The sequence below is a fragment of the Lepus europaeus genome, chromosome 1 (genome assembly GCF_033115175.1).
Source record: "Lepus europaeus isolate LE1 chromosome 1, mLepTim1.pri, whole genome shotgun sequence".
NCBI classification, from domain to species: Eukaryota; Metazoa; Chordata; class Mammalia; order Lagomorpha; family Leporidae; genus Lepus; species Lepus europaeus.
The window spans coordinates 135,320,408-135,333,386 of NC_084827.1; the positions used below are offsets into that span (position 1 = coordinate 135,320,408).

At 40.3% G+C, this 12,979-nt stretch overlaps 1 protein-coding gene across 1 annotated transcript; it reads left to right on the forward strand.

Moving 5' to 3' along the window:
* Positions 1 to 298: 298 nt before the first annotated feature.
* NABP1 (nucleic acid binding protein 1) lies at positions 299 to 9,501 on the forward strand. Its single transcript, XM_062189383.1, has 6 exons — positions 299 to 847; positions 1,106 to 1,244; positions 3,793 to 3,864; positions 5,884 to 5,959; positions 6,330 to 6,396; positions 7,782 to 9,501. Exons 1-6 carry the CDS (start codon positions 757 to 759, stop codon positions 7,949 to 7,951), a joined length of 615 nt encoding a protein of 204 aa, XP_062045367.1. The 5' UTR covers positions 299 to 756; the 3' UTR covers positions 7,952 to 9,501.
* The last annotated feature ends 3,478 nt before the right edge of the window (positions 9,502 to 12,979 follow it).

A 12,979-nucleotide genomic window follows, 5' to 3' on the forward strand; every position in this document is an offset into this window, starting at 1 on the left:
GAAGCCGAGACAGGGCAGACCTGACGTGACGCCGCGGCGGCGGGGGCGGGAGCAGAGCGGGCGGGGCGGGGCGGGGCCGAGAGCGGATTGGAGGGCCGAGGGGGCGGGGCCCGCGCTGACGGCCCCTGGGGGAGGAGCGACGGAAGCCGCGTCGGCGTCCGGGGCCTGTTCTCGCCCCTTAGTTTCCCCTCCCCCGCGGCGGGCGGGCGTGGCGGCGCTGTTTGACGTCATAAGGGGCGGGGCGGCCCGGGGGGAGCCGCCGGCGCGCGGGCGCGTTCCGCAGTTGCTGTGTGGGACGCTGGCTGCGCGGTGTCTCAGTCCTGCGCTCCGGCTTCGCTGTCACAGTCCGTCCCTGCCCGGAGCCTGGGACAGACTGGGCGCGCGCCCGTGTGGGAGTGGGACTCAGGGCAGAGGTGTCCCTCGCTGCCTTTTTTTCTTTTATCCAAAGATAGGGGCAGTTCGCACGCTTGCCTTCCTGTCGCGGGGTTGGGAGTGGGGTTGGTGGGCGGAGTGGTTCGTCTTTTTTTTTTTTTTTCTTTCGAACTTGTGAGCGCTTTTTTTTTTTTTTTTCCCGTTTTCTCTTTTTTTTTTTAGGCTGAGTGCCGTGCGGGCTGGTCCCCCCGGTCCCCGAATAACCGCTTTCTGCCCCTCCTCGCCACCCCCGCCCAAGGTCGCCCCTGTCCCGGGGAGGGTGGGAAGCCGCGTCCCCGCCCTGCCTGCGGGTGTCTCCGCAGCCGTAGCCGCACCTGCCTCAATATGAATGGGGTCAACGACCCGCCTCTTTTTATAAAAGATATTAAGCCCGGACTGAAAAACTTAAATGTCGTCTTTATTGTGCTGGAGATAGGTAAGTGGGGTCCACCGCCCTCGGGGCGCCCCGGGGCCGGGAGCGCCGGGCTCCCCTCCCCCGCGGCGCCCTCGCCTCCCCTCCCCCACCCACGTGGCCCCGGTGGCCTCCTCCCGGGCCCGGGTCCTACCTGCGGCCGGAGCCCGGCGTCCTGCGTTACAGCAGCGGAGGAGGAGTGAGGGAGCCCCTTCTGGACGACCTCGTTCGCTAACACACTCCTCCCCCCCCTCCCCCTTTTCGATTTTTAAATCCTCACAGGACGCGTGACCAAAACCAAAGACGGCCATGAAGTGAGATCGTGCAAAGTAGCAGATAAAACGGGCAGCATCACTATTTCCGTGTGGGATGAGATCGGAGGTCTCATACAGCCAGGGGATATAATTCGGTTGACCAGAGGGTAGGTGTGCGTCCAGGTGGGGTGGGCACGAGCAGCAGGCAGCGCCGTCGGGGTCGGCCGGCTCCTGGGTCTCCGCAGTGCTGAGGAGTTGGGAGCCCCTTGGGAGTTACCGTGGACTGCGTGGGCTGCGGCACGCCTTGGCAGTCCCAGGCAGGCAGTTGCAGGCCACAGCGGCCCCCCACGCCACCCCCGAGTCTATGGGATGGTTATATTTTAAAGAACTCTCCTGGGAGTCATTGAGCCTTTTCTAGTAGACTGTTAACAGTCTGTGCTTTAGCTTTTTTATAAGTTATTTAAGCCGGTACAGTTGTCCCCGCCCCTCCATTTTTCCTGCCCATGTTTCACTTTCTTATTGAGACAATGTGGACACAAGTAGAAAATGGACCTGTGGGATTTACCGTTTTCTATGTGTCACATTTGTACTTGCAACAACAGAACACGGGAATTTTGCAATGTCTTGGAGGCTCGGTGTCAAAAACCATTTCTTGTGTCTTCCAATGTAAAGGCAGGGTTGTACAGAAACCAGAGTGCCACCAGGACGATGTTTGGCAGGAAGACATCTGTGATACCTTCTTTCAGAAGTCTCAGCCTGCACATGGGTGGCTTTAACAACTGTATCACTTCCCCCCTCCCCTTTATTTTTTAAAGATTGCTTTCAGAAATTCACCGGATCTGTATCTTAGGAAGATAAAAGGCCAAGAGAGGAACTAGAACTAGAAAGTAGAATTTGGAGGTGTTGGGGACCCATAGAATTGAAGTAGTTTTGAGTCATCAGTCACTTCAGGAGAAGTTGGTGGAGATCTAGTAAGTAGAAGCTGAGAGGCTCGGAGGCCTGAGTGTGGATGGTATCTTAAAGGCCTTACAACATCTGCAGGAAGTGAGGTAGAGTATCAGCAAAGCAGGAAGTGAGAGTCAGCCCTTTGACATTTTATTCTCATCCTCTGACTCAAGACACTAATTATGTCTTTTCAACCTAAACAGAAAAGTCCCTATCTGGGAGGGTGTGGTGAAGATTAGCATAACTTGGAAGTTTCCCAACCCTCCAGATATCTTTCATCTAGTGATTAAACGTTTTTATATACTGAAAACAGCATCTGTTTCAAATTTACATATAATGACAGTCATGGATATTTTCATCAAAAAACTTGCCAAAAATTAAATTTGGTACCATAGTATTTATCAAATTTTAAGGAGCACAATTACCAAAGAATACAACTCAAAGGGAAATTCAAAACTAAAGTAGTTTTGACATTGAGAAGTTACTACATCTCCATACTACGGCTGCTTGTGTACAATGGAAATAATTAGACCTTAAATACTAAATTAACACTGCTTGGAGTCTGGTGCATTGTAAGGTCCTCAAGTTCTTGTGAATCCTAAGAGTGGCTGTTGAAGTAGGGCATACCTAGGACAATGCTTAGCTTGAATAATGACATGCTTATTAGGAAACTCTGCAAACTTGATTTCAGCATGCTCATTCCTTAAACAAACCAAAGTTAAATTAACGAATTTTTTAAATCAAAATGCACATTTTTACTTTAGTAAGGTGAAGTGTTAATGCATTGTCTCAATCACTTTGTATAACTTAAGAACTATGAATGGAGCCTTTAAAAAATAACTCATTAAAAGGAAAAGAGCTTTATAATGTGAAACTAGCAAACTTCATTTTAGTACATATCTTTTAAGACGAACTTCACTTTATTTGGTTCAACTCTTTAGTTAATAAAGTCATTTGTAAAGTCATGAAGTTACCATAGGAGTTGTACAAGGAACCTGGAAAAACAAACCTTGGACTGATTTTATGATATTGATTACATTTTTCTTAGTTTCGTATATAGAATTATTCAACGATGTCATCTGCATTCAGAATTGTTATGAGTAAACACTTGTTTTTCTGCCAGGTTGCTATGGAAATTTATAAATTTTGAAAGCAGATGTGAAAGATGCAAATTTTGAAAACAGCTGTGTGAAAGATTTTTGACTTTAGTTTTTGTGTGTGTGTGAGTGGTGGTTTTTTTTTTTTTTTGCTTTTTGTTTTTGTTTGTTTTTAAAGCAGCTTGATTAGGTTCTGCTAAGTCTTCAATAGCTTGGCAACCTTGTACCTAAAACTGTTAGTCAGTATTTTACCTTGTCATGTGAATGAGTATAAAAGTAAACATTATAGCATTGATTCTGGTTTTTGAGACTTAAAAATAATTCCTGTTTAAATTCCTAGTAATTAAAAGCTTTTCTTTTGATAATTGACTATAAAGTTGAGATTATCTAGGGAATAACAATTGCTTGTTACGTGCAAAAGATTTTTTTGTTATTTTCTAGGGCTAATTATAGTTCAGATAATTGTGTCACTGTTTGGCTGTAGAATTTTCTTTGTATTCTTTAGTAAGTAGCAAGTTAATCAAAGTTAGATATATTATATTTTATTTACTGTGGTAAACAGAGGGCTTGATATCCACTTCACCCCTCTCCCAAAAATAGTGTGAAGATTTACTTGATTTAAATAGATAAAAATATACATAATTCTAAAAACCTAATTTATTTTCTTCTGTAGGTATGCATCCATGTGGAAAGGATGTCTAACACTCTATACTGGAAGGGGCGGTGAACTTCAAAAAATTGGGGAGTAAGTATTAAAATGCAATTTTGTATAGTTGAATAAATTGCAAATACTGTCTACAGATTAATTGGTAGGTATAAACTATAAATGCTTCCTTGGCTTTTTTATTTCCCCTTTTTTTTTAAGGTGTATACTTTCTTTGACAAGTTTGTAGTGCATGCATATGCTGTCCTGTGGCTGGGAAAGTTAATTTCTCCTGGCAAAGAGCAGTAAGAAGCTGCAGTTGGGACCAGCTCCAGTGTGGCCCTTTGTGTAGAATTTGGAAACATGTACCTTTCAGGTGTCATTGGAAGTAGGTTCTCTCTTAGAGGTTTGCCAGATAAGTGAGATTTGAGTTTCAGGCTCTACGTTTACATTTTTTTTTCTGTTTATGGGTGAATTTATACTCTGGTTGAAAGGACTTGCAGCAATGAAAACTGAGGTCCTCTATTTATCCACAGTCTAGGTACGGTGCAGGCAGCCGCAATGCGAGCTTCCGTACACTACTACCCTGGTAATGATCTCCACCCTGACCTGGAGGAAGCATCCTCTCTAAGGGTGTAAAGGTAATTCAGCCTCCATGCTAGCCTAGACATTTGGGTTGTATTACAAAGTATGGTATAGGCCGTGAGCCAGAAGATCAGTTCATTCTATTTGGTAACGTTCAGATGTCTATTTACTGCTTATCAAATTGGAGGATATTTATGGATTTTTTAAAAATTTTTTTTAATTTTTGACAGGCAGAGTGGACAGTGAGAGAGAAAGAGAGACAGAGAGAAAGGTCTTCCTTTTGCCGTCGGTTCACCCTCCAATGGCCGCCGCAGCCGGCACGCTGTGGCTGGCAGCACCACGCTAATCCGAAGCCAGGAGCCAGGTGCTTATCCTGGTCTCCCATGGAGTGCAGGGCCCAAGCACTTGGGCCATCCTCCACTGCACTCCCAGGCCATAGCAGAGAGCTGGCCTGGAAGAGGGGCAACGGGACAGAATCCGGCACCCTGACCAGGACTAGAACCCGGTGTGCTGGCGCCACAAGGCGGAGAATTAGCCTATTGAGCTGCGGCGCCGGCCAAATTGGAGGATATTTAAAGAAAGAAGCCACAGTGGCACCAAAACAACAAAAACCTCACACTGAGTTCATGAGATAGCTTTAGTTTGAAGAACTCATTTTAATAAAAAAACAGGTTACCAGCTCTTAAAGTTCAGACTACAGATGTAGCACCTTGCTTTCACTAGGAGGAAAATTAGGATTCGCTGCTGTTTGTGTTTAGAGAAGTGTTAGAAAAGTTCTTGCACCAGTGTACCCAGAACTGAGGATCCAGTTCATATGTTTCTGCATTCAGAGGCATTTGTGATAGAGGTCAGCACAGTGGAGAACCACTGGAGATCACTGCTCTTTGTCAGGGTCAGTCTAGGAATTACAAACCAGATCTAGTACTTTTTCCTTTTTAATGAGGAGAGGAACTAAGACAATGCTTGTGCGTAATGTTAGTATGCACCATGCAGTAAACTTACAGGAAGCACTGGGAAAACTGGTGGCTTGATAGCCAGTTGTCTTTCTTGTCTAGCATCCGCTCATAACCTTGAATGATTATCTTTGCAGATTCACAGTGATTGATCAAAAGAGGGCCTGGATGACAGTGTGTGAATGGGTCAGTGCAACTCCATCACCACTGCCGCAGAAACCACCCCGGACCCTAAACATGGTTCACTGGAACCAGCCTGTGTGGAAAAGCGGGACAGAGATGTGTCCTTCGTCTTTGTTGACGTGTTTCTGTGTCCTTCAGCTTTGACATGATTTATGTTTTGGAGTACAAAAGAAGAATTGAAACACAAAATAGAATGTTTTGTGTGTTGTAGACAGTCAGATATTTGAAGTTTTTCTGGGGTGCGATAATTCAGGAAGTTTTTGTTATAAATGAATAGTTAGGACATTGCTATTAAGTTAATTCATTTGACACTTAAATTCTTTATTCCTGTAGTTAAGGGTGTCACTTAAAGAAAGGTTAATTAATTTCAGAAGTAACTTAACCTGTCTTTTATTTTCAGGTTTTGTATGGTTTACTCAGAAGTGCCAAATTTCAGTGAACCCAATCCAGATTATCGAGGACAGCAGAACAAAGGGGTAATTAATCCAAATATATAGTGCAGGCTAACTTTGATTGTGTATTATAATCCCATCATTAGGCTAACCCTGTGATATTTGGAGTATAATGAAGAAAATTTTAAAAGAATCTTTTATTTTTTATTATACATATTTTATGGTTTTGTGTATATATATAGCATCATATACTAGTTCTATTTAGTACTTTCTGAAGTGGGGAATATCAGGGAATACAATAGAATGTAACAGGAGCTATGGAAAGTTAGCGCTGGATACACTTGAGCAAATTTTTAAAAAAATTTGTGGTTAAAAGAACTTAGCATGGATATAATATTGTAATATAAATATGTTCTTTTTATCTTCATTTGGTAATATTGAAAACTCTTTTTAGGCACACAGTGAACAGAAGAATAATTCCATGAATAGTAATATGGGTACAGGTACATTTGGACCAGTGGGTAAGAATTTTTTTTGGCATATTTGTGATCAAGTGTGTATTGAGGGAGTTATGAAAGGTTTAAAGGAAAGAAATGTCCTTAAGCATAAATTGGCACTGGATGTGAACTACTAGCTTAGAGGAAATAGTCAAATAATTGATTTTACAGACACCAGATACCCTCTTAAGCCAAATTATTGTGCACCTTCCATATTTAGTTTTTGGAGCAGTTATGGAGGAAATAGGGTGAACATTAATAAGAAATCTTAAATTTTCATTTCTATTAGAATGTGCATGTTATTTTTCTGTTGATTCTTATAAAATTTGTAATCGAATGGCTGATTATAGTAGATGCATACAGAATTATTGCTTATTTTGATTAACTGAAAGTCTTTTATCTTTAGTCATAGTGATGTAGAATTAATTAATACCACAATTTTTCACATAGTGGCTGCCTGTTTAAAAGATTATTTTTTTAAAAGCTTTATTTATTTATTTGAAAGGCAGCATTACAGAGAAAGAAAGAAGGAGAGAGAGATCTTCCATCCACTGGCTCACTCCCCAGATGGCCAGGGTTGGGCCAGGCTGGAGCCAGGAGCTTCTTCTGGGTCTCCCACATGAGTTCAAGGGCCCAAGCACTTGAGCCATCATCTGCTGCTTTCCCAGGCACATTAACAGGAAGTTAGATTAGAAGTGGACCAGCTAGATCTTAAACTGATGCCCAGATGGGATGCTGGCACTGTAGGCAGCAGCTTAACCTGCTATGCCACAGCACTGGCCCCTAAAAGATAACTCCTGGAATTTGATGTTAATGGTCCTTTCGGTTATTGGAGTTTTTCCCAAGGCCTTATTCTTAAGTAACTGGGGAAGAATCTTTGTGACTGGGGTTAGTTAAGGTGACCTGTGTTTTATTTGACCTCATAGTATGTCTAGCACAACCAGTCATCATCAGTCATATTATGGGACACTTTGCTGTATTTGCTTTGATTAGAATTACATTATCTGTAAAAAAAAAAAAAAAAAAAAAAATCACACTGTCTTTTTTGAAATATTTAATCATATCTAAGCCAAATACTGTACTATTTTAACATTTCTTCTTCTTTGATCCAAACAGTGTAGACAGTGCATAATATGCTTTTTTTCTACTCTGTTTTTTATTTTGTTGCCTGAGTTGACTTTTTCTCCCTGTCTCTACAGTATAGCATCAAGTAAATGCATTGCAGTATTATATATACTATTTGGAAAAACCTAGACCCCACATTTTTTGATAGTAGAAAGCTAACGTGTTTATTTTCCCTAATATTATTTATGAGCATCAATAGTGTCTTATAACTTCAAATACATGTACATAACCTTATATGGACCATGAAAACAGAGATGAATTTTCTTCTTCTTTTCTTTTTTTAGGAAATGGTATTCAACCTGGCCCTGAGTCACGGGGATACCAGTTTTCATATGCTGGTAGAAGCAATGGCCGGGGACCTATAAATCCACATCTGCCAGGAACAGCCAATAACCAAACAGTCATGACCACAATAAGTAATGGCAGGGACCCTCGGAGAGCCTTTAAAAGATGACCTATGCCAAATACTCGCATGTAGTTCTTAAGCTACATGTTCTACTTGAACACTTACTGCACTTTTATTTATTGTTAACTGTGAAAACTGTGTACTTTTTTGGTTTCTTTTTCCATTTTCAGTTTGTTAAGAAGAGTGATTTGTTTTTATAGCAAAACCTGTTAAGTTGCTCAAGTCTTCTGTTGAAGAATGGGAACATTCTGAAAAGTAGGGGCATTTATTTTTAGAACAAAAACGTTAGCTATCCTCTAAAAAACCTGCACCCATTTCATGGGTGAGTTACTTAAGACATCAGCTTTATAGCCTCTATGAGTCTATCATCTGTATAAATTTTGTAATATTAACATAAGGCTTAGTGGAAGATATTATTTTGTCTCACATTCAGATAATTGCCAACTAAAGCAATAACTACCAAAAAAAAAAAAAAAAGCCACATCAAAAAGACAAAACCCCACACAAACCTGGTTAATGCAGTGTTTTGAATATTTGTGACTCCAGGAATAATTGGCTTCTTCATTGAGTGACTAGTTCTAAAATGTTTCCAAGGATTGAATCATCCTAAATTCTTGTTTTACCAAAAAATCATATTCTTTATCAGAATTGTGGGGTAGGATGTGATCTGTACAGTAACAAGTAATTTTTAGAAGAAAGCTACATTTCCTTAAATTAGGGTAGTGCTCTTAACATTTGTTACCAAACTTGAAGGGAAATTTAAAACCGAATCCTTGAATATTTATATTTTGAAACTACCATGTTAAATATTAAAAGTATAATTTGAAGGAGTTACAAAGTCATAACAAATGTTGATCTAATTATTTTAAAAATAATTGTTGTGACCATCACAGTAAAAGTTACTCAAGTTGAATTCATGTGGTGACATACAGTCTTAAGTTACAGATCCTAGACACTGAAGAGATACCGAGCCACAGCAGAGTATCTAGGCACTTTATTTGAGAGGGGTGTGTGTGTGTGTGGGTATGTGTGTATGTGTGTGGTCAGAGTTTCTAACCACAATTCACATAGCCTTATTAGAAGTTAATGATTCTCAAAGAAGCAATTACAGCTTTATTCAGAAATGTAAAGAAGGAGTTTATTTATGTGCTATAAATGGTACCCATTTCCACTTTTTACTTTTTGTAAGAGTGGATAACTGGTAAATTTTTTCCTTTGTTAGAATTAAATTCATCTTGAATATTATCTCTTGAATAAAAACTGCATTATTGTTAACAGACCTACCTAATTTTGCCCTGTCTTTGAATGAAGAGCCACTATATCTCAGTGCAAAAAGTTGTAATGACATCAACCTGGTGACTACTTAACTGCATGTTGCTTTATTGCTTCTACCTGAACTCATAATTTTTAATCAGACTTGTTTCCTGAAATTTCTATTGTGTCTGAATTATGAAAATTTGTGACAATTATTTGCTCAAATTCAGAGTATCTACAAATATTTCAATATTTACTATGTATTGGACGCTGGAAAATGTTACGGGGTAGACAAAATATTGAATAGTCTTAAGTTTATGGTCTAGACTAGTTTCATAATCTGGTTTTATATATCATAATTTAATTATTTTGAGTTTGTGACTTAAGTTTTTTGCACATTTCAAGATGAATTTTAAAAGTTATTTGAGGTTGGGATAGAATATGTTTCTTGAGTATAGATGTTGAGAATTAAACGACCAGTTAGTATATAACTTTATTTTTTTAAAGATTTATTTGTTTGATAGAGAAAGAGGGAGCAAGGAAGAGTGAGAGAGAGATCTTCCAACCACTGGGTCACTCCCCTGAGATGGCTGCAGCAGCCATGGCTGAGCCAGTTAGAAGCTAGGAGCCAGGAGCTTCATCTCGGTCTCCTACAAGGGTGACAGGGACCCAGACACTTGGCCCATCTTCTACTGCCTTTTCCAGGTGGTTAGCGGGGAGCTGCATCAGAAGTGGAGCAGCTGGCACTCAAACCAGTGCCCGTGTGGAATACCAGCATTGCAGGCAGTGGCTTAATCTGCTATACCACAATGCTGGCCCTAGTATATAACTTTCTTTTTTTTTTTTTTTTTTTTTTTTTTTGGTTTCTTTAGTATATAACTTAAAAAACTAAATGGAGATACAAGCAATACTTTTGTTTGTAGGAGAATGTAGTATTTTTTTTCAAAGATTATTTACTTCAAAGTCAGAGTTACACAAAGAGGAGAGGCAGAGAGGGAGAGAGGTCTTCCATCCACTGGTTCACTACCCAATTGGCTGCAATGGCCAGAACTGTTCCAATCTGAAGCCAGGAGCTTTTGGGTTTCCCACACAGGTGCAGGGGCCCAAGGACTTGGGCCATCTTCTGCCTTCCCAGGCCACAACAGAGAGCTGGATAAGAAGTGGAGCAGCAGAGACTCAAACTAGTGCCCATAAGGGGATGCCAGCGATTCAGGCCAAGGTGTTAACCCACTGTGCCACAATGCCGTCCCCGGGAGAATATAGTATTAAAGGTGATCCTAAAATAATTTTGGAGTTTTGGAAAATGAGCATAATATCACAGATTGTTGGGCTTTTGATCCTGTCCTGCTTGAGATCTTTCTCACTGAGTCTTAGATTCCAAAACTATGAAAATAAGTCAGCAGTAGGAGTTAAAATTTCCAAGTAAGAATGGTTTCTAGCATACAATAATTCATCAAACATTTGTTGTCTAATCACCTATAAGGAGGAAAAAAAATGCAGAAGTGAGAGAAGTATTGTCACCCTTTCATGTTGGGATTGCATTAACATTTGCCTCAATAATTTAACCTTGTTCTGTGTTATTATTTATTAACAAATTTCTTTTTTCTTAAGGAAAATCTTCAAAACCAAAGCAAAGTGAGTTATAATCCATAATGACTGTTTGCCTTAACCATCTGTTTGGACAACACTCATCAAGAGATTAAGAGGAAGAAAATTTTCCACCTTCCTCTTTCCTGGTGCCTTTGGCTGTCATCTTTGAACTACGTTTCAACACCACCAACTGAATACAAAGACCATTTAGTATAGAAATACAGTCTACTAGGATTGGGCCCCTGTATCATTTCTACAGAATGGGTCTGCAGTGGGTTGAAGTGTGACCAAACCAGCTAACCCTTGTCTGGGCAGGTTCTGGGGGGAGTTGCTATTATAATGATACTCAGCTGTGACATGTATAATGTTTCAAATGATAGGTAACAGTGAAGGCTGTAGTATACTTCCCGCAGGCTTTTCAACATTCAGGTTTTCCTGTAGTGTACCAGGTTTAGTTAAGTGTTTTGTTTTTTTTGTTGTTGTTGTTGTTTTTTAATATTTGAAGACCATTTAATCCTGAATGTATATAGCACTGAGTGTCACTCATATTTTTACCATTTAACATTTAAAGTGAATAATTGTTGGGTTGAGTATTGCCAAGGGAATTATACTAAAACAGAAATGAGGTTAGTGAAAAATTATAGTTGATATGAGAACTTTGAAAGTATGGGAAGGTGGTTAACTGACCCTTAAACAATTTTCTCTGAGGCACAGATTGAGAGATTTTTCCATCATTCTGAAGACACAGTGTCAGTTGTTAGTTTACATGTTGTGTGGGCCAGACATTTCAGCTTCATTACTGAGTTACTTCCCTTTCCTGGTGTCATTAACATAATGAATGTTTGCTCCAAGCCATTTGATGCTGCACGTGACTCAAGGTAGTTTTATCTAATGCTTTGGGAAGAGTTCTAGAAACTGAACTAAATGATGTGAAGTAGTATAAACACGGAACACTTTCCCAAGTTTAACTCATTCTTGGAATTACGTGTCCCATTACTAGTGTGTGTGTGTGTTTTTCTTTAGTTTATGCCCTGATAGTCTGAACATTTCTAGTGGAAAGAGATGGTCAGTCGTCTACTAGACATGGGAGGTAAAGGGGTTAGAGGCAGAGGTGCTTGACCATTGTGAGAACCTGTGTGTTGAGTTTCCAAACTGATCACATGTTGGGGTGATCAAGCAGTCCTGTGTTTCACAGGTATGGTTCTGAGGAAATCTAATTGTGACCTTTGGAAAACAGCATTAGCATGAATGGTGTGTTACCCAGAGGGAGAAGCCAGGAAAGCATTTTACTTTCCAGATTATGTTTAAAATTCTCTCCAGGTGCCCCTGTTTGCTTTACTGAGAATGGAGCAGAGTTTGGATTCGAATACTGTAACCAGGTTACTCTAGACTTCTGAACTGACAGGGTCTATTGATGTTTGTCAAAACACAAATCACAGACTTAAGAACAGGAGAAAATCAAATCCAGACATCTGACAAGCCATTTACTTAGCACTTTTCCCACATTAACATTAGACCCGAAGATGTTACTAAGCTTTTTACCATGATGAGATGGCTGGTGTGTTGTAAAGAAAAGTGCAGATCTTAACAATTCTGGCCAGTAGACATTTAAACTTCAGAAGAATGGTAGGTCATAATCTTATAGCTCTGCCAGTCATGAAAATGGTGTGTGATTCATTACTGAAAATAATGGAACCCAGGTCTTCTTAGAGTCCATCAATACTACATGCCTTCACCAAAATTCAGTTCTGCATATATAAGGATAATCCACATTCTTGGTCTATATATTGGCTACAGAATAAATACATGGAATTCACTATGTTGAGTAAAACAAACCATCTATATGACACTTCTCAGGAAATTGTTAGAAGTACAAGTTGACACTGTGACCTTGGAGAGCTGCCCTGGAAACGCCCTGAAATCCCTGTCTCCTGCCCATCAAGTCTCCCTTTAACAGATAACTTAGTTTTGAAGTTAGCATAAGAGGTCTCTATTTAGCTTTGTGAGGCTACCATATGAGTGAGTGTACCAGGAAAAAGTTGTACTTAGGAAGGATGTACCTCCACAGGATAGAATTGGTGGGTGAAGCACGTAGTCTTGAGCAGAGTAAGTTGAGTAAGGCCTCTAGATGTGAGCATGGCAAATTCTGAATTAAGTTCAAATAGAGTTATTCAAATTACTGTAGTGCTAACATCTCAGATCTCTGTAGTGGGAGTCACATGGCTTCATCTG

Bases quoted from the DNA above. Each gene is read 5' to 3' on its own strand.
- NABP1 (XM_062189383.1), top strand. From the start codon at position 757: ATGAATGGGGTCAACGACCCGCCTCTTTTTATAAAAGATATTAAGCCC. The intron at 5,960-6,329 runs GTAATTAATCCA...AACTCTTTTTAG, and splicing joins GAGGACAGCAGAACAAAGGG to GCACACAGTGAACAGAAGAA. The intron at 6,397-7,781 runs GTAAGAATTTTT...TTCTTTTTTTAG, and splicing joins AGGTACATTTGGACCAGTGG to GAAATGGTATTCAACCTGGC.